At 48.5% G+C, this 22,019-nt stretch overlaps 1 protein-coding gene across 1 annotated transcript in view; it reads left to right on the plus strand.

Moving 5' to 3' along the window:
* Positions 1 to 22,019, plus strand: part of UBAC1 (UBA domain containing 1) — a 53,390-nt gene that overhangs the window by 15,470 nt on the left and 15,901 nt on the right. The window contains exons 5-7 of the mRNA XM_068249201.1: positions 344 to 446; positions 17,468 to 17,576; positions 19,654 to 19,873. Coding sequence (XP_068105302.1) covers positions 344 to 446; positions 17,468 to 17,576; positions 19,654 to 19,873 — 432 coding nt within the window. The remainder of the gene's footprint in view (positions 1 to 343; positions 447 to 17,467; positions 17,577 to 19,653; positions 19,874 to 22,019) is intronic.

Here is a 22,019-nt window from a genome sequence, read left to right on the forward strand (position 1 = left end):
TCTTCTCTATTGTATCTTATTGCTATACATACTTCGCTGTCCCATGTATGTGTACATTATACAAGGTGTGGCATACAGCTGGATATTATCACACCGCCTGCTGACTCACAAAGCAGGAGGGAAATAGCCCCGCCCACTTCTCCCAGCAAAGTAAACTGCACAGACCCTCTGGTTTACTTAGTTATAAGCAAGATGCCTCCAGACAGGAAGTCTGTACTGGGTTTTCTGTGCTTTGTGAATTCAGTAACAGGGATGCACCCATAATAAATGTTTTATACAAACAATGAACTGATAGGGAACCGCAGATTCTGCCGCTTGGCTGAGTCCTGTTTTTTTGCTGCAGTTTCAGACGGAGCTCCGGAAGATTCTGGTTTCCCTCATTGAGGTCGCGCAGAAGCTGCTGGCGCTGAATCCGGACGCGGTGGAGCTTTTCAAAAAGGCCAACGGTGAGTAAAAACCGCGAGTGGGGCGGGGCCACCAGCTGCTATCCCCCCTAGGAAACATTAGTGAGATCACACTTCATAGGAATGTATATGACAGACGTCCGTCAGATGATGCTATATGTATGGGCGGGTCATAGCCACTCCCCCCACACTTCATGCGAATGTATATGACAAGCGTCCGTCAGATGATGCTATATGTATGGGCGGGTCATAGCCACTCCCCCCACACTTCATGCAAATGTATATGACAGGCATCCGTCAGATGATGCTAGACTTATGGGCGGGTCATAGCCACTCCCTCCACACGTCATAAGAATGTATATGACAGACGTCGTCAGATGACGCTATATGTATGGGTGGATCATAGCCCCTCCATATATATGGGCGGGTCATAACCACTCCCCCACACTTCATACGAATGTATATAACCTGTCTGCACGGTCAGATGATGCTATATGTATGGTCAGGTCATAGCCCCTCCCCCACACTTCATACGAATGTATATGACAGGCGTCCGTCAGATGACGCTGTATGTATGGACGGGTCATAGCCACTCCCCCAGACTTATGAATGTATATGACAGGCGTCCGTCAGATGACTATATGTATGGGTGGGTCATAGCCACTCCCCCCACACTTCATACGAATGTATATGACAGGCGTCCGTCAAATGATGCTATATGTATGGGCAGGTCATAGCCCCTCCCTCACACTTCATACAAATTTACATGGCAGGCGTTCGTCAGATGACGCTATATGTATGGGTGGGTCATAGCCACTCCCCCAGACTTCTTATGAATGTATATGACAGGCGTCCGTCAGATGACGCTATATGTATGGGCGGGTCATAGCCCCTCCCCCCACATTTCATATGAATGTTTATGACAGGTGTCCGTCAGATGACGCTATATGTATGGGCGGGTCATAGCCCCTCCCCCCACATTTCATATGAATGTATATGACAGGCGTCCGTCAGATGACGCTATATGTATGGGCGGGTCATAGCCCCTCCCCCCACATTTCATATGAATGTATATGACAGGTGTCCGTCAGATGGCGCTATATGTATGGGCGGGTCATAGCCCCTCCCCCCACATTTCATATGAATGTATATGACAGGTGTCCGTCAGATGACGCTATATGTATGGGCGGGTCATGGCCCCTCCCCCCACATTTCATATGAATGTATATGACAGGCGTCCATTAGATGACGCTACATGTATGGGTGGGTCATAGCCCCTCCCCCACAACCTGCACAAGTGGAAGGAGAGCCACAGATAGACGTTCTCTCCCAGCATGCATCTGGGGTGGTAACTCCCTACAGGCATAATGATGCTCAGTCTTACAAACAGGAAAGGAAAATCTTTGACTTTGCAGTGCCAAATATTTTGTGTTACAGGAAGTGCAGAATTAAATAACTCACATTTTCAGGGATTGAAAATGGCTACAACATTTCTTTGCAGACTCCAAATTTTGGTCATGTGACTTGCATGCCTCACCTCGTGGGGAGTTTCCTTGACCCCTTGTGGGTGGCTCCTCCCTTTGCTCAGGCTCCTCCCTTTGCTCAGGCTCCTCCCTCTGCTCAGGCTGCATACATAAAGAAAGCACTCAGCTGTCGCAGCTCTAGAGAACGTAGCATAGGCAATGTCTGCACTGCAGCAATTCTCACAGTACGATCACATCACCTAATTATAGTAAAAAAAATAAGAAGTGCTGTAATATCAGACCTAGATATCAGCCTGTCTGTACTTAAAGTGAACCTCCGGACTAAAAATCTATTCAGCAGCAATGAAAAGGCTTGGTGTTTCTTTAACAGTTTCACAGCATCAGAACTTTGTTTTTCTTACCAAAGCAACATTTTTAGCTGCATTTTTAGTTTAGCTCCACCCATTAAAGAAAAAAAGCCCGGGCTTTTTTTCCCTGATGCTGTGCAGAGCATGATGGGATTTCCTATGTTGTTGTTCACGTTGCCTAGCAACTGGGAGAGGTGCTCAGGACACAGGACAGTTGGAACTGTGTCTCATGCTCCCTGTCACCTCCTTTCAACCAAAAAAATGGCTGCCATCATGAAATCAAACATTTGCCTGTTCTTTTAAAACAGGGTGGGTAAGAGATTATATTACCTATCTATTTTAATTAACATAACTAATGTAACTTAATGACAGTATGTTTGTTTAGGCTGAAGTTCCTCTTTAAAGAGAACCCGAGGTGTGTTTAAAGAATGTTATCTGCATACAGAGGCTGGATCTGCCTATACAGCCCAGCCTCTGTTGCTATCCCAAACCCCACTAAGGTCCCCCTGTACTCTGCAATCCCTCATAAATCACAGCCGTGCTGTGCGGCTGTGTTTACATCTGTAGTGTCAGTCTCAGCTGCTCCCCCGCCTCCTGCATAGCTCCGGTCCCTGCCCCCGTCCCTTCCCTCCAATCAGCAGGGAGGGAAGGGATGCAGGCGGGGACCGGAGTTCTGCAGGAGGCGGGGAGAGCAGCAGACTGACACTATAGAGATAAACACAGCCAGCTCTGACAAGCTGTTTGTCAGCAGCACGGCTGTGATTTATGAGGGATTGCAGAGTGCAGGGGGACCTTAGGGGGGTTTGGGATAGCAACAGAGGCTGGGCTGTATAGGTAGATCCAGCCTCTGTACGCAGATAATATTCTTCAAATCCACCTCGGGTTCTCTTTAAAGGTGAACTTTAACCAAGGATAGAACTTCATCCCAATCAGTAGCGGATGCCCCCTTTCCCATGAGAAATCTATTCCTTTTCTCTAATAGATCATCAGTGGGTCTGTATTGCTTATTTTGTGGTGAAACCCCCTCCCACATTGTGATATCATGACCAAGGTCCTGACAGTTTCCTCTCTGTGAACCTCGTTGCGTTGTGGTAAATAACAGCTTTTTCCAACTGCCAAACAAGCAGTATCTCCTTCTGTGCATAGAACTTCCAGTAACAAACATTCCTTACAGATCACCTGGCAGAACTAAAGATGTCACCACTTGTGAGAAATCTCAGAATGTAAATCAGGGAGAGGAAAGATGTTACAATGGACAAACATTGACTAAATCATCTGTAAATGAATATTGTAAAAAATAAGCAATTGTCTTCATTATTTTCACTTCAGGTCCTCTTAAAAGCTGCACAGTCTCATTCCTGAGCAGGGAGATACATTTTCTAAACCCTTAGCATATAGGCGCCGTTTAGGGTGGGGAGTCTTGATGTACACAATTTAGGCGGGGAGGGGCATGGCAGCGAGGGTTACGTTTGGGGGTGGTGGGAGGGGTTAGGTTTATAATACAGATCCCTGGGTTTGTGTATAAGTTGTAATTTGGCAGGAAGTGTCACTGTAGCAGTGCATTGTGGGACGGGAAGGAGCTCTCGGTCATGTGACAGGCGTCCAGGGAGGGTATTCGGTGAAGGGATTTTTTAGGGTTTGGTCATGTGACAGGTGTCCGGGGAGGGTATTCGGTGGAGGGATTTTGTAGGGTGTGGTCATGTGACAGATGTCCGGGGAGGATATTCAGTGGAGGGATTTTGTAGGGAGTGGTCATGTGACAGGTGTCCGGGGAGGATATTCGGTGGGATTTTGTAGGGTGTGGTCATGTAACAGGTGTCCGGGGAGGATATTCAGTTGAGGTATTTTGTAGGGAGTAGTCATGTGACAGGTGTCCGGGGAGAAAATTCGGTGGAGGGATTTTGTTGGTGAGGTCATGTGACAGGTGTCTGGGGAGGATATTCGGTGGAGGGATTTTGTAGGGTGTGGTCATGTGACAGGTGTCCGGGGAGGATATTCAGTGGAGGGATTTTGTAGGGTGTGGTCATGTGACAGGTGTCCGGGGAGGATATTCAGTGGAGGGATTTTGTAGGGTGTGGTCATGTGACAGGTGTCTGGGGAGGATATTCGGTGGAGGAAATTTGTAGGGTGTGGTCATGTGACAGGTGTCTGGGGAGGATATTCAGTGGAGGGATTTTGTAGGGTGTGGTCATGTGACAGATGTCCGGGGAGGATATTCAGTGGAGGGATTTTGTAGGATGTGGTCATGTGACAGGTGTCTGGGGAGGATGTTCGGTGGAGGGATTTTGTAGGAAGTGGTCATGTGACAGGTGCCTGAGGACGATATTCAGTGGAGGGAATTTGTAGGGAGTGGTCATGTGACAGGTGTCTGGTGAGGATGTTCAGTGGAGGGATTTTGTAGGGAGTGGTCATGTGACAGGTGTCTGGGGAGGATATTGGGTGGAGGAAATTTGTAGGGTGTGGTCATGTGACAGGTGTCTGGGGAGGATATTCAGTGGAGGGATTTTGTAGGGTGTGGTCATGTGACAGGTGTCTGGGGAGGATATTCAGTGGAGGAAATTTGTAGGGTGTGGTCATGTGACAGGCGTCCGGGGAGGGTATTCGGTGGAGGGATTTTGTAGGGTGTGGTCATGTGGCAGGTGTCTGGGGAGGATATTCGGTGGAGGGATTTTGTGGGGTGTGGTCATGTGACAGGCGACTGGGGAGGATATTCAGTGGAGGGATTTTATAGGAAGTGGTCATGTGATAGGCATCTGGGGAGGGTATTTGGTGGAGGGATTTTGTAGGGTGTGGTCATGTGATAGGCATCTGGGGAGGATATTCAGTGGAGGGATTTTGTAGGGAGTGGTCATGTGACAGGCGTCTGGGGAGGATATTCAGTGGAGGGATTTTGTAGGGTGTGGTCATGTGACAGGTGTCTGGGGAGGATATTCGGTGGAGGGAATTTGTAGGGTGTGGTCATGTGACAGGTGTCCGGGGAGGATATTCAGTTGAGGTATTTTGTAGGGAGTGGTCATGTGACAGGTGTCCGGGGAGGATATTCAGTGGAGGGATTTTGTAGGGTGTGGTCATGTGACAGGTGTCTGGGGAGGATATTCGGTGGAGGAAATTTGTAGGGTGTGGTCATGTGACAGGCGTCCGGGGAGGGTATTCGGTGGAGGGATTTTGTAGGGTGTGGTCATGTGGCAGGTGTCTGGGGAGGATATTCGGTGGAGGGATTTTGTGGGGTGTGGTCATGTGACAGGCGACTGGGGAGGATATTCAGTGGAGGGATTTTATAGGAAGTGGTCATGTGATAGGCATCTGGGGAGGGTATTTGGTGGAGGGATTTTGTAGGGTGTGGTCATGTGATAGGCATCTGGGGAGGATATTCAGTGGAGGGATTTTGTAGGGAGTGGTCATGTGACAGGCGTCTGGGGAGGATATTCAGTGGAGGGATTTTGTAGGGTGTGGTCATGTGACAGGTGTCTGGGGAGGATATTCGGTGGAGGGAATTTGTAGGGTGTGGTCATGTGACAGGTGTCCGGGGAGGATATTCAGTTGAGGTATTTTGTAGGGAGTGGTCATGTGACAGGTGTCCGGGGAGGATATTCAGTGGAGGGATTTTGTAGGGTGTGGTCATGTGACAGGTGTCTGGGGAGGATATTCGGTGGAGTGAATTTGTAGGGTGTGGTCATGTGACAGGTGTCTGGGGAGGATATTCAGTGGAGGGATTTTGTAGGGTGTGGTCATGTGACAGATGTCCGGGGAGGATATTCAGTGGAGGGATTTTGTAGGATGTGGTCATGTGACAGGTGTCTGGGGAGGATGTTCGGTGGAGGGATTTTGTAGGAAGTGGTCATGTGACAGGTGCCTGAGGACGATATTCAGTGGAGGGAATTTGTAGGGAGTGGTCATGTGACAGGTGTCTGGTGAGGATGTTCAGTGGAGGGATTTTGTAGGGAGTGGTCATGTGACAGGTGTCTGGGGAGGATATTGGGTGGAGGAAATTTGTAGGGTGTGGTCATGTGACAGGTGTCTGGGGAGGATATTCAGTGGAGGGATTTTGTAGGGTGTGGTCATGTGACAGGTGTCTGGGGAGGATATTCAGTGGAGGAAATTTGTAGGGTGTGGTCATGTGACAGGCGTCCGGGGAGGGTATTCGGTGGAGGGATTTTGTAGGGTGTGGTCATGTGGCAGGTGTCTGGGGAGGATATTCGGTGGAGGGATTTTGTGGGGTGTGGTCATGTGACAGGCGACTGGGGAGGATATTCAGTGGAGGGATTTTATAGGAAGTGGTCATGTGATAGGCATCTGGGGAGGGTATTTGGTGGAGGGATTTTGTAGGGTGTGGTCATGTGATAGGCATCTGGGGAGGATATTCAGTGGAGGGATTTTGTAGGGAGTGGTCATGTGACAGGCGTCTGGGGAGGATATTCAGTGGAGGGATTTTGTAGGGTGTGGTCATGTGACAGGTGTCTGGGGAGGATATTCGGTGGAGGGAATTTGTAGGGTGTGGTCATGTGACAGGTGTCCGGGGAGGATATTCAGTTGAGGTATTTTGTAGGGAGTGGTCATGTGACAGGTGTCCGGGGAGGATATTCAGTGGAGGGATTTTGTAGGGTGTGGTCATGTGACAGGTGTCTGGGGAGGATATTCGGTGGAGGAAATTTGTAGGGTGTGGTCATGTGACAGGCGTCCGGGGAGGGTATTCGGTGGAGGGATTTTGTAGGGTGTGGTCATGTGGCAGGTGTCTGGGGAGGATATTCGGTGGAGGGATTTTGTGGGGTGTGGTCATGTGACAGGCGACTGGGGAGGATATTCAGTGGAGGGATTTTATAGGAAGTGGTCATGTGATAGGCATCTGGGGAGGGTATTTGGTGGAGGGATTTTGTAGGGTGTGGTCATGTGATAGGCATCTGGGGAGGATATTCAGTGGAGGGATTTTGTAGGGAGTGGTCATGTGACAGGCGTCTGGGGAGGATATTCAGTGGAGGGATTTTGTAGGGTGTGGTCATGTGACAGGTGTCTGGGGAGGATATTCGGTGGAGGGAATTTGTAGGGTGTGGTCATGTGACAGGTGTCCGGGGAGGATATTCAGTTGAGGTATTTTGTAGGGAGTGGTCATGTGACAGGTGTCCGGGGAGGATATTCAGTGGAGGGATTTTGTAGGGTGTGGTCATGTGACAGGTGTCTGGGGAGGATATTCGGTGGAGTGAATTTGTAGGGTGTGGTCATGTGACAGGTGTCTGGGGAGGATATTCAGTGGAGGGATTTTGTAGGGTGTGGTCATGTGACAGATGTCCGGGGAGGATATTCAGTGGAGAGATTTTGTAGGGAGTGGTCATGTGACAGGTGTCCGGGGAGAATATTCACTGGAGGGAATTTGTAGGGTGTGGTCATGTGACAGGTGTCTGGGGAGGATATTCGGTGGAGGGAATTTGTAGGGTGTGGTCATGTGACAGGTGTTGGTGGAGGATATTCAGTGGAGGGATTTTGTAGGATGTGGTCATGTGACAGATGTCTGGGGAGGATATTCAGTGGAGGGATTTTGTAGGGTGTGGTCATGTGACAGGTGTCCGGGGAGGATATTCGGTGGAGGGATTTTGTAGGATGTGGTCATGTGACAGGTGTCTGGGGAGGATATTCGGTGGAGGGATGTTGTAGGGTGTGGTAATGTGACAGGTGTCTGGGGAGGATATTCGGTGGAGGGATTTTGTAGGGTGTGGTCATGTGACAGTTGTCTGGGGAGGATTGCATGCGGTTAGGATATACAGTGAAGGAATTTTGTAAGTCGGAGTACAGGAGGTGGGCCTTCCTATAAAGGAGGGATCCGCTGAGGCACTTGGGTGCTGTTGCTGCAGAAGTGGCGTCTTGTTGGGCCCTCTCTTACCTTTCCTGCCCTCTGAGCTATTCTCGGCCTGCAGCGATTGAAGATGAGGGATAATTTTGGCCTTGAGGTTATTTCTAGTAACATTCTCAGATCTCAAGTGACAGCGGACCCTTGTCAGCCTCCCCCTGTATCTATAATGTGCTGCGCCTGAGCGGACCCTCGTCATAGCTCCATCCACCCCTCCCCCCGCCTCTGTATGTCTGCTGTGCTGCGTCCGAACGGGCCAGACCTGCCATCCACACAACACACAGGCCTGTCTGTAAACATGGTCGCTGATCTCCGGGGAAAGGGGCTCATTTCGCCACTGTCTGACACAGGAAACATCTTCTGTTTTAGAAACAGCCACACACTTCTAGATTTTTACTGCAGATATCCGGCAGAATCGATCACTGTGATCAAATCTGCTAGAAATCGGTGACGCAACCGATACCCGATTGATTTTGGCCTTTAAAATTAATCAAGTCGGTGAATGGTGGCGGATGGAAGATATCGCTCGATCGCCTGCAGATCGGGAGCGCGACGGTAGTGTCGTTCAATATGGGGACAACCAACGCAGAGTGTTGGCAGCGGAGCTCCTCTCACCTGTCCGCCAGCCATCCTCCTCCTGTGTCCGGAGTCTTCTCCCCATGCTGCTGAGCGCCTCCTTCCTGGGCGCCTGTGTCATCTGATAAACACTGACACCATGGCTCACACACCCAACCTCTAGTGTTTGTCACATGACACTGGCACCCTGGGAGAGAAGACACAGGGAGGAGGAGTGCAGCAGCATGGAGAGAAGACATGGGAGGAGCTACACCAGGGACAGGTGAGTGTAGCTCTGCTGGCAACACCCGGGAGACACATTACACGTGGGAGACCTGGGGGGCCGGCAGGTGGCAGCTCCACAGTCTCTCTGCAGTGTGTGGGCTGTTATAGATCCCTCCCTGATCAGAGAAGGATCTATTGTGTAGTGGAGCTGTTGGCCATCTAGAAGTGTATGGACACCTTTTAAAGAGGCCCAATAATGACATACAGCAGAATGCAGTAAAGAGGCCCTGTAGTGACATATAGCAGAATGCAGTAAAGAGGCCCTGTAGTGACGTATAGCAGAATGCAGTAAAGAGGCCCTGTAGTGACATATAGCAGAATGCAGTAAAGAGGCCCTGTAGTGACATATAGCAGAATGCAGTAAAGAGGCCCTGTAGTGACATATAGCAGAATGCAGTAAAGAGGCCCTGTAGTGACATATAGCAGAATGCAGTAAAGAGGCCCTGTAGTGGCATATAGCAGAATGCAGTAAAGAGGCCCTGTAGTGACATATAGCAGAATGCAGTAAAGAGGCCCTGTAGTGACATATAGCAGAATGCAGTAAAGAGGCCCTGTAGTGACATATAGCAGAATGCAGTAAAGAGGCCCTGTGGTGACATATAGCAGAATGCAGTAATGAGGCCCTGTAGTGAGATATAGCAGAATGCAGTAAAGAGGCCCTGTAGTGACATATAGCATAATGCAGTAAAGAGGCCCTGTAGTGACATATAGCAGAATGCAGTAAAGAGGCCCTGTAGTGACATATAGCAGAATGCAGTAAAGAGGCCCTGTAGTGACATATAGCAGAATGCAGTAAAGAGGCCCTGTAGTGAGATATAGCAGAATGCAGTAAAGAGGCCCTGTAGTGACATATAGCAGAATGCAGTAAAGAGGCCCTGTAGTGACATATAGCAGAATGCAGTAAAGAGGCCCTGTAGTGACATATATAGCAGAATGCAGTAAAGAGGCCCTGTAGTGACATATAGCAGAATGCAGTAAAGAGGCCCTGTATTGACATATAGCAGAATGCAGTAAAGAGGCCCTGTAGTGACATATAGCAGAATGCAGTAAAGAGGCCCTGTAGTGACATATAGCAGAATGCAGTAAAGAGGCCCTGTAGTGACATATAGCAGAATGCAGTAACGAGGCCCTGTAGTGACATATAGCAGAATGCAGCAAAGAAGCCCTGTAGTGACATATAGCATAATGCAGTAAAGAGGCCCTGTAGTGACATATAGCAGAATGCAGTAAAGAGGCCCTGTAGTGACATATAGCAGAATGCAGTAAAGAGGCCCTGTAGTGACGTATAGCAGAATGCAGTAAAGAGGCCCTGTAGTGACATATAGCAGAATGCAGTAAAGAGGCCCTGTAGTGACATATAGCAGAATGCAGTAAAGAGGCCCTGTAGTGACATATAGCAGAATGCAGTAAAGAGGCCCTGTAGTGACATATAGCAGAATGCAGTAAAGAGGTCCTGCAGTGACATATAGCAGAATGCAGTAAAGAGGCCCTGTAGTGACATATAGCAGAATGCAGTAAAGAGGCCCTGTAGTGACATATAGCAGAATGCAGTAAAGAGGCCCTGTAGTGACATGTAGCATATTGCAGTAAAGAGGCCCTGTAGTGACATATAGCAGAATGCAGTAAAGAGGCCCTGTAGTGACATATAGCAGAATGCAGTAAAAAGGCCCTGTAGTGACATATAGCAGAATGCAGTAAAGAGGCCCTGTAGTGACATATAGCAGAATGCAGTAAAGAGGCCCTGTAGTGACATATAGCAGAATGCAGTAAAGAGGCCCTGTGGTGACATATAGCAGAATGCAGTAAAGAGGCCCTGTAGTGACATATAGCAGAATGCAGTAAAGAGGCCCTGTGGTGACATATAGCAGAATGCAGTAATGAGGCCCTGTAGTGACATATAGCAGAATGCAGTAAAGAGGCCCTGTAGTGACATATAGCATAATGCAGTAAAGAGGCCCTGTAGTGACATATAGCAGAATGCAGTAAAGAGGCCCTGTAGTGACATATAGCAGAATGCAGTAAAGAGGCCCTGTAATGACATATAGCAGAATGCAGTAAAGAGGCCCTGTAGTGACATATAGCAGAATGCAGTAAAGAGGCCCTGTAGTGACATATAGCAGAATGCAGTAAAGAGGCCCTGTAGTGACATATAGCAGAATGCAGTAAAGAGCGAACACGGTAAATCCAGCGCTGGAGACTTGGGCGCAGCAGCGCAGGAGACTTGGGCGCAGCCGGCGCCACCATAGGCCGTAATAGGAACTACGGCTATCGCAGGCACATGGAGTAACTTCAGCGCCGTCAGAAGACGGATCTGAAGTTGCTTTTAAAACAATAATTCGGCTTCCAGCTATTGCTGGAAGCCGAATTATTTCATTCCCCCACTATCCATGTCGGCCTGGAGGGGGAATAGTAATTAACACGGCCCGGACTTGTGCGGCAGCAGGATTAGCCATATACTGGCTGTGTCCTGCGCCCAAGTCTCCGGCGCCGTTCTCTCTCGTACGCGTAAAGAGGCCCTGTAGTGACATATAGCAGAATGCAGTAAAGAGGCCCTGTAGTGACATATATAGCAGAATGCAGTAAAGAGGCCCTGTAGTGACATATAGCAGAATGCAGTAAAGAGGCCCTGTAGTGACATATAGCAGAATGCAGTAAAGAGGCCCTGTAGTGACATATAGCAGAATGCAGTAAAGAGGCCCTGTAGTGAGATATAGCAGAATGCAGTAGAGAGGCCCTGTAGTGACATATAGCAGAATGCAGTAAAGAGGCCCTGTAGTGACATATAGCAGAATGCAGTAAAGAGGCTCTGTAGTGACATATAGCAGAATGCAGTAAAGAGGCCCTGTAGTGAGATATAGCAGAATGCAGTAGAGAGGCCCTGTAGTGACATATAGCAGAATGCAGTAAAGAGGCCCTGTAGTGACATATAGCAGAATGCAGTAAAGAGGCCCTGTAGTGACATATAGCAGAATGCAGTAAAGAGGCCCTGTAGTGACATATAGCAGAATGCAGTAAAGAGGCCCTGTAGTGAGATATAGCAGAATGCAGTAGAGAGGCCCTGTAGTGACATATAGCAGAATGCAGTAAAGAGGCCCTGTAGTGACATATAGCAGAATGCAGTAAAGAGGCCCTGTAGTGACATATAGCAGAATGCAGTAAAGAGGCCCTGTGGTGACATATAGCAGAATGCAGTAATGAGGCCCTGTAGTGACATATAGCAGAATGCAGTAAAGAGGCCCTGTAGTGACATATAGCATAATGCAGTAAAGAGGCCCTGTAGTGACATATAGCAGAATGCAGTAAAGAGGCCCTGTAGTGACATATAGCAGAATGCAGTAAAGAGGCCCTGTAATGACATATAGCAGAATGCAGTAAAGAGGCCCTGTAGTGACATATAGCAGAATGCAGTAAAGAGGCCCTGTAGTGACATATAGCAGAATGCAGTAAAGAGGCCCTGTAGTGACATATAGCAGAATGCAGTAAAGAGCGAACACGGTAAATCCAGCGCTGGAGACTTGGGCGCAGCAGCGCAGGAGACTTGGGCGCAGCCGGCGCCACCATAGGCCGTAATAGGAACTACGGCTATCGCAGGCACATGGAGTAACTTCAGCGCCGTCAGAAGACGGATCTGAAGTTGCTTTTAAAACAATAATTCGGCTTCCAGCTATTGCTGGAAGCCGAATTATTTCATTCCCCCACTATCCATGTCGGCCTGGAGGGGGAATAGTAATTAACACGGCCCGGACTTGTGCGGCAGCAGGATTAGCCATATACTGGCTGTGTCCTGCGCCCAAGTCTCCGGCGCCGTTCTCTCTCGTACGCGTAAAGAGGCCCTGTAGTGACATATAGCAGAATGCAGTAAAGAGGCCCTGTAGTGACATATATAGCAGAATGCAGTAAAGAGGCCCTGTAGTGACATATAGCAGAATGCAGTAAAGAGGCCCTGTAGTGACATATAGCAGAATGCAGTAAAGAGGCCCTGTAGTGACATATAGCAGAATGCAGTAAAGAGGCCCTGTAGTGAGATATAGCAGAATGCAGTAGAGAGGCCCTGTAGTGACATATAGCAGAATGCAGTAAAGAGGCCCTGTAGTGACATATAGCAGAATGCAGTAAAGAGGCTCTGTAGTGACATATAGCAGAATGCAGTAAAGATGCCCTGTAGTGACATATAGCAGAATGCAGTAAAGAGGCCCTGTAGTGACATATAGCAGAATGCAGTAAAGAGGCCCTGTAGTGACATCTAGCAGAATGCAGTAAAGAGGCCCTGTAGTGGCATATAGCAGAATGCAGTAATGAGGCCCTGTAGTGACATCTAGCAGAATGCAGTAAAGAGGCCCTGTGGTGACATATAGCAGAATGCAGTAAAGAGGCCCTGTAGTGACATATAGCAGAATACAGTAAAGAGGCCCTGTAGTGACATTTAGCAGAATGCAGTAAAGAGGCCCTGTAGTGACATATAGCAGAATGCAGTAAAGAGGCCCTGTAGTGACACATAGCAGAATGCAGTAAAGAGGCTCTGTAGTGACATATAGCAGAATGCAGTAAAGAAGCCCTGTAGTGACATATAGCAGAATGCAGTAAAGAGGCCCTGTAGTGACATATAGCAGAATGCAGTAAAGAGGCCCTGTAGTGACATATAGCAGAATGCAGTAAAGAGGCCCTGTAGTGACATATAGCAGAATTCGGTAAAGAGGCCCTGTAGTGACATATAGCAGAATGCAGTAAAGAGGCCCTGTAGTGACATATAGCAGAATGCGGTAAAGAGGTCCTGTAGTGACATATAGCAGAATGCAGTAAAGAGGTCCTGTAGTGACATATAGCAGAATGCGGTAAAGAGGCCCTGTAGTGACATATAGCAGAATGCAGTAAAGAGGCCCTGTAGTGACATGTAGCAGAATGCAGTAAAGAGGCCCTGTAGTGACATATAGCAGAATGCAGTAAAGAGGCCCTGTAGTGACATATAGCAGAATGCAGTAAAGAGGCCCTGTAGTGACATATATCAGAATGCAGTAAAGAGGCCCTGTAGTGATATATAGCAGAATGCAGTAAAGAGGCCCTGTAGTGACATATAGCAGAATGCAGTAAAGAGGCCCTGTAGTGACATATAGCAGAATACAGTAAAGAGGCCCTGTAGTGACATGTAGCAGAATGCAGTAAAGAGGTCCTGTAGTGACATGTAGCAGAATGCAGTAAAGAGGCCCTGTAGTGACATGTAGCAGAATGCAGTAAAGAGGCCCTGTAGTGACATATAGCAGAATGCAGTAAAGAGGCCCTGTAGTGACATATAGCAGAATGCAGTAAAGAGGCCCTGTAGTAACATATAGTAGAATGCAGTAAAGAGGCCCTGTAGTGATATATAGCAGAATGCAGTAAGGAGGCCCTGTGGTGACATATAGCAGAAATCAGTAAAGAGGCCCTGTAGTGACATATAGCAGAATGCAGTAAAGAGGCCCTGTAGTGACATATAGCAGAATGCAGTAAAGAGGCCCTGTAGTGACATATAGTAGAATGCAGTAAAGAGGCCCTGTAATGACATACAGCAGAATGCAGTAAAGAGGCCCTGTAGTGATATATAGTAGAATGCGGAAAATTATTCAAGATACCTACGTATTTTTCGGACTATAAGACGCTCCTAGGTTTAGAGGACAAAAAAACAAGGAAATAAATATATACTAAACCTGGTGCATCCATGGAGAAGGGGCATCTTGTGGATTTTGCCTCCTTTGTACCTCTTGTGTCTCCCTGTGTCCTCCTCTGTCCCCCTTCTGACCTCCTGTGCCCCCCTCGTGTCCTCCATGTGTCTGCCTCTCCCCCTTGTGTCGTCCTCTATGCCTCTTTGTGTCTCCCTGTGTCCTCCTCTGCATGGGCACAGTACAGGAAGTCCCAGACATTGTGTAAGGTTGGAGATTTGTATTGGCAGCGTTCACACGTCAGGAAGTGAGTCTTTTAGTCCAAAAATTACAGCAATTTTCCTGGTTGCTTTATATTGGCGTTTAACCCTGCCCTCCCAGTGATGTCACAGCCTAGGCTCATTATAGTATATGCAGTATTCTCCTTCCAGAGCATTCTGGGAAACCATTTGTTACTTCTGCTGGCTTCAGAGCTCACAAAAAACATTCCGCAGAGCTTCATCTGCCAGCAGTAAAGAGGTTGCCACCTGTGATTAAATTCAGAATATTAATCAGGGAGAGGACAGCCAATACAATGGCCAAATGCAGACTAACTCATTTATAAATGAACAATGTAATAAAAATAAGCAACTTTATTTGTGTTAATTTCACAGGAGTTCCTCTTTAAGAGATTGGTGCTTATCTGCGCTGATAACCAGGCTTTTAATTTTTTTTTTACAATTTAGTGCTCTGCAGCTTTAAGAGCTTGCTGCAGAGCCATACTATTGAGCACACAAGTGACCCTCTGATCGCTGCTCTATTTTTGCTTTTTTTTATTTTATTTTTTTTTATTGCTTCCCTTCCTTCCTCCACCCGACAGCCAATCACAGCGATTGTCTCTCATTGGCATCAGCCTATGAGAGCCGATTTCTCTCTGAGCCTCTCCAGGGGACAGCTGAGTGGCACGGCTGTCCCCAGTACAGCGCTGCCTTAGATCGCAGCACTGTACAATGTAAATAGACGGAACAGTCTCCTAGCGGCGATCACCAATGGTAGAGTAATGACAGAGCATAGCTCCGCCACTTAAGCAGGGATGCGTGCGCATCGGCGCTCGATACTCTGCAATCTCCGCCCCCAGCAGTCCTGGGGCTGCCACCTTGCGACCGCCAATTGGCATTAGGCGGTTGCAAGGAGGTTAACCACTTCACCTCCAAGGGGTTTTTTCCCCTTAAAAATCCAGAGCAATTTTTACTTGTCAGCGCTCCTTCCATTCATTCGCCTATAACTTTATTACTACAACGAAACAATCTTTATCTTGTATTTTTCTCTGCCAATTAGGCATTCTTTGGGGGTACTTTTTGCTAAGAATTATTTTACTCTAACTGCATTTTAACAGGAAAAAGAAGTAAGAAATGGCAAAAATTCATTATTTCTCATTCTTCGGCCATTATAGTTTTAAAATACATGCTACCGTAATTAAAACCCACACATTTTATTTGCCCATTTGTCCCGGTTATTGCAACATTTAAAATTTTTCCTTAGTACAGTGTAGTGCCCCTACTGTATATACTCGCATATAAACCGAATTTTTGACCCCCAAAAATGTGCTCAAAAGTCCCCCCTTCGGTTTATATGCGAGTCATATACAATTTAGATGTTCAGACCGACTGCTGCGGGGCCCCCCAGTGCATACCTGGGTCATTGCCGGCGCCTGTTGTGAGAGCTGGAGTGAGCTGATCCAGCGGGGATGAGCGGGGACATATTACTTGGCAGGCGGCAGAGCTGATCCGGCGGGGCACTTGACAGGCGGCAGAGCTGGCTTTGCAGCGGCGATATGAGCAGCAGCTGTTGCGGGGTACGAATGGCCGGAAATTAGCGGAGACAGAGCGGACTTGTGACGTCAGCTCTGATGGTCTCATCCCTATGACGCCCTCTAGCGGCGTCTTGAGACATGAGCGAGAAGCTGTGAAAGCTAGTGGGCTTCTGCGATTGTGAGGAAAAAAAACCCGGTAAGAATTTAAAAAAAAAGTGCTGGCACTTAAGATTACCGTACTGGGCTGATGGCAGGCAGATCTTATTAGGCAAAGTTAATCTCCAGGACAATCTGCAAATCGGCTGTATGCAGTATACAGTACATGTGCTCACTGTAATATTAACAGTGAGCCTATCTATGTACCTGCATACAGCCAACTCGCAGATTGTCCTGGAGATTTACCATGGCTAACAAGAGCTGCCTGCCATCAGCCCAGTATAGTGCACTGCCACAGATTCATATTCACTATATTACCAGCATTATTATGTAAGATACCAGTAAATGTGGACATTTGGCATTTACTGTACTTTGGTTATTGAAAATCAGGAGCCACTGCATTACCCCGGCTTATATGCGAGTCAATCATTATTCCAATTTTTTTTTTTAAGGTAGAAGTTTGGGGGTCGGCTTATATGCGAGTATAAACGGTACATTTTATTTGGAAATAAAGTTTCATTTTTTTCAGTTTTGCATCCATCCCTAATAACAAGGCCACAATTTAAAAAGTTACAGTAATATACCCTCTTGACATACATATTAAAAAAAAGTTCAGTCCCTAAGGCAACTATTTATGTAGTATTATTTTTTTGTTGTAATTTGTTTTGTTTTTTTTTACACAATTTTTTGGGAGGTAACTATTGCGGAGTGTGGAAGATGTAATTTTACTATTTGGCCACAAGAAAAAAAACAGAGAAATAAATATATACTAAACCTGGTGCATCCGTGGTGAAGGGGCATCTTGTGGATTATGCCCCCTTTGTAACTCATGCCTCCTTGTATTCCTTGTGTCTCCCTGTGTCCCCCTTGTGTCCTCATGTGTCAGCCTATGTCTTCCTTGTGTCCCCCTCAATGCCCCTTTGTGTCCCCCTTGTTGTATTTACCCTCTCCCCCCGCTTGCTGTCCCTGCAGCCATGCTGGATGAAGACGAGGACGATCGGGTGGATGAAGTGGCGCTCAGGCAGCTGACGGAGATGGGCTTCCCCGAGAGCCGCGCAGTGAAGGCGCTCCGCCTGAATCAGTAGGTAGTTCTGTGTTCCAGTGATCTAGAAGAAGGCTGCGGCCAGCGCTGCATGGAGGGGTTATCTGCAGTCCCAGCACTGTATGGAGGTGTTACCTGCAGTCCCAGCACTGCATGGTGGTTACTTGCAGTCCCAGCACTGCATGGTGGTTACCTGCAGTCCCAGCACTGCGTGGGGGGTTACCTGCAGTCCCAGCACTAGATGGAGAGTTACCTGCAGTCCCAGCACTGCATGGAGGGTTACCTGCAGTCCCAGCACTGTATGGAGGGTTACCTGCAGTCCCAGCACTGTATGGAGGGTTACCTGCAGTCCCAGCACTGCATGGAGGGTTACCTGCAGTCCCAGCACTGTATGGAGGGTTACCTGCAGACCCAGCACTGTATGGAGGGTTACCTGCAGTCCCAGCACTGTATGGAGGGTTACCTGCAGTCCCAGCACTGTATGGAGGGTTACCTTCAGTCCCAGCACTGTATGGAGGGTTATCTGCAGTCCCAGCTCTGTATGTAGGGGTTACCTCCAGTCCCAGCATTGTATGGAGGGTTACCTGCAGTCCCAGCACTGTTTGGAGGGGTTACCTGCAGTCCCAGCACTGTATGGAGGGGTTACCTGCAGTCCCAGCACTGTATGGAGGGGTTAACTGCAGTCCCAGCACTGTATGGAGGGTTACCTGCAGTCCCAGCACTGTTTGGAGGGGTTACCTGCAGTACCAGCACTGTTTGGAGGGGTTACCTGCAGTCCCAGCTCTGGATGGAGAGTCACAATCAAAAATATTCCAGCTGTCCCATGCGACAACATTACATTTGGTTTCAGTTATTATTTATCATTCTTAACCTGTCCTTTTGTTATTGCATAGAGGCAGATCTCTTATCAAATTGACTGTGACACTTAACAATCATAATTGCAACGTGTGTGGCTGGGATTGCTCTCCGAGGGGCTTGTCATCTAAGGGAGATACCTGGCTGATTCATTCGTAATGATCGAATCTGGCAGATACCGGAACATGGCCACTTGGTCGATTGTTTTAATCAACTTCCAGCCAAAATCGATCTAAGGGGTTGATCAGGAATTGGGGAAAATATCACTCGCAAGAACTGGATGGGGTGCCTGGCGGTAACAGCTGTTACTTTCCCAATTTGTATCTCCCCCCCCCCCCCTCCCAAGCTCCAGGCAGCCCCCCCATAGTGTGTGTGCTCCTTCCTGGGCCCGTGGTGAGCGGGGAAGGCCGACCTGTCACACCAGGGAGCCTCGTCCTGTGTCCGGTATCTTTTTCTATTGCCACCCAGGTGCCTGTCGCCACGTAACACCACCACATGTACTGATGTCACTACACACGTGACGCGCGTGATACAGGCGCTTGCGGTGACTACATATAAAGCCGGCGGACACAAGAGCCACGTCGCGTGACAGGTGAGCTTTTAATACTCACCATGGGCCTGTGTGTTCCTACCAGAGTTGGGGCTTCTTCACATCTAAAATCAAAATCGCGACGCCATTGTTTTTGTATTTTTTAGCGTGATTTTTTATTTTTTTTTGCGCTTACCTGCGCGCTATTATTTTGTATGAAGCGTTTTTCTAAGCGCTTTTGTAGAGCAATTCTGTTTTTTCACTTCCTGACGTCAGTCAGTAAGTGAACCTTTGTACTCGGAAATGAATAAATACAATGTACTTATTCATCAAAGCGCCGGGAAATCGCTATACAAAGCGCTTGATTGCGATTTCCCTATACCTTCCATTGAGGCAAATCGCCACAAAAATGGTACAGGCAGCGCTTTGCTGAGCGGATCGGAATCTAACCGCTCAGATGTGAACACTCTCTTAGGGAATCATCGCACAAGCGTTTTGTGGGCGATATTGAAAATCGCTGGCGCTTAAAAAAAAAAAAAAAAACTGCAAAACGATTTTAGTGTGAACAACCCCAAAGGGAGGATTTTTGAGAAAACCAGTTAAGCCACCAGTATGTGTTGGACACACTGGTGGAATGCTCAGTTGTGATAGGCCAGTGTTTGTGACATCACACCGAGGTCAGCCAATCCTGAACGTGCTGTGTACTGATCCTGTGCTCTGCTCTCGTTGTAGCATGTCTGTGACGCAGGCCATGGAGTGGCTGATCGAGCACGCGGATGACCCCACAGCTGACGCACCTCTCCCCAATGACAGCACGTCAGAAGCCACGGGGGGCTCAGCAGTGGAAGATTCCAGAACCTGCCTCGGAGCGGCCGCCGACGAGCCCAAAGACGAACTTACAGAGATCTTCAAAAAGATACGAAGGAAAAGAGAATTCCGGCCAGATCCCCGGGTGAGGATCATTCCGGCTGTCTCAGCGTACTCCGATAGGAGAGTGCTCAGCAAACCCCTCCCCCACATCTCGTGACACTGAAGGGGAAATAAACGTATGATATCATGAATTGTACGTGTAGTACGGATAATTCATAATACATTAGTATTGAAGAAGAGAGTTTCATATTTTTATTTTTAGTTACATAGCTGTTTTTCTATAACATTGCATCATCCAGTCATATTTACAATTACAAACCACACTCTGTATTTTAAGTTATAAAACAAAGCAGAAATAATGATCCTTTGAACTTTCCTGCAGTAAAACCTTATTTCAAGCTGTCTCTCACGGGTTCTTGCCCGTTTGAGAGGCTCTTTTTCATAGATAACTTTTTTTAACTCTTCCTGTACTGGAAATAATATGAGACTCATATCTGCGCTACTAATGTTCTGTTTCTGAGCTGTACTACACATACAATTCAATATATCATAAGTTTATTTTCACTTCAGATTCCCTTTGAATCACACCTGAAGTGAGAGGGATATGGAGGCTGCCATATGTATTTCCTGGTAAACAATACCAGTTGCCTGGCTGTCCTGCTGATATCTTTGGCTGCAGTGGTGTCTGAATCACACACCTGAAACAAGCATGCAGCTAATACAGTCACACCTCAGTCAGAACACCTGATCTGCATGCTTGTTCATCGCAGTCCTGAAATTGCGTTATGTAGATAAGGTGCCTAAAGTGGCTGTGCGTGTGCTGCCTGTCAGTGGTGGTCCCAGGACCCGATGCGTGTGATGACGGCTCTGCCAGTGTGTGGGCGTGTCCCCAGGAAGCTTGTACTGCCTGTCTGTGCTTGGTGACGGCTCTGCCAGTGTGTGGGCGTGTCCCCAGGAAGCTTGTACTGCCTGTCTGTGCTTGGTGACGGCTCTGCCAGTGTGTGGGCATGTCCCCAGGAAGCTTGTACTGCCTGTCTGTGCTTGGTGACGGCTCTGCCAGTGTGTGGGCGTGTCCCCAGGAAGCTTGTACTGCCTGTCTGTGCTTGGTGATGGCTCGGCCAGTGTGTGGGTGTGTCCCTGGGAAGCTTGTACTGCCTGTCTGTGCTTGGTGACGGCTCTGCCAGTGTGTGGGCGTGTCCCCAGGAAGCTTGTACTGCCTGTCTGTGCTTGGTGATGGCTCTGCCAGTGTGTGGGCGTGTCCCCAGGAAGCTTGTACTGCCTGTCTGTGCTTGGTGATGGCTCGGCCAGTGTGTGGGTGTGTCCCTGGGAAGCTTGTACTGCCTGTCTGTGCTTGGTGATGGCTCTGCCAGTGTGTGGGCGTGTCCCCAGGAAGCTTGTACTGCCTGTCTGTGCTTGGTGATGGCTCTGCCAGTGTGTGGGCGTGTCCCCAGGAAGCTTGTACTGCCTGTCTGTGCTTGGTGACGGCTCTGCCAGTGTGTGGGCGTGTCCCCAGGAAGCTTGTACTGCCTGTCTGTGCTTGGTGATGGCTCTGCCAGTGTGTGGGCGTGTCCCTGGGAAGCTTGTACTGCCTGTCATTGGTTGGTGATGGCTCTGCCAGTGTGTGGGCGTGTCTCTGGGAAGCTTGTACTGCCTGTCATTGGTTGGTGACAGCTCTGCCAGTGTGTGGGCGTGTCCCTGCAAAGCGTGTACTGCCTGTCATTGCTTGGTGATGGAAGCTTGTACTGCCTGTCATTGCTTGGTGATGGCTCTGCCAGTGTGTGGGCGTGTCCCTGGGAAGCGTATACTGCCTGTCTGTGCTTGGTGATGGCTCTGCCAGTGTGTGGGTGTGTCCCTGGGAAGCTTGTACTGCCTGTCATTGCTTGGTGACGGCTCTGCCAGTGTGTGGGCGTGTCCCTGGGAAGCCTGTACTGCCTGTCATTGCTTGGTGACAGCTCTGCCAGTGTGTCCCCGGGAAGCTTGTACTTCCTGTCAGTGGTGGTCCCAGGACCCGATGTGTGTGATGACGGCTCTGCCAGTGTGTGGGCGTGTCCCTGGGAAGCTTGTACTGCCTGTCATTGCTTGGTGATGGCTCTGCCAGTGTGTGGGCGTGTCCCTGGGAAGCGTGTACTGCCTGTCATTGCTTGGTGATGGCTCTGCCAGTGTGTGGGCGTGGTCCTGTGAAGCTTGTACTGCCTGTCATTGGTTGGCGATGGCTCTGCCAGTGTGTG

The sequence above is a fragment of the Hyperolius riggenbachi genome, chromosome 8 (genome assembly GCF_040937935.1).
Source record: "Hyperolius riggenbachi isolate aHypRig1 chromosome 8, aHypRig1.pri, whole genome shotgun sequence".
Classification (NCBI taxonomy): Eukaryota; Metazoa; Chordata; class Amphibia; order Anura; family Hyperoliidae; genus Hyperolius; species Hyperolius riggenbachi.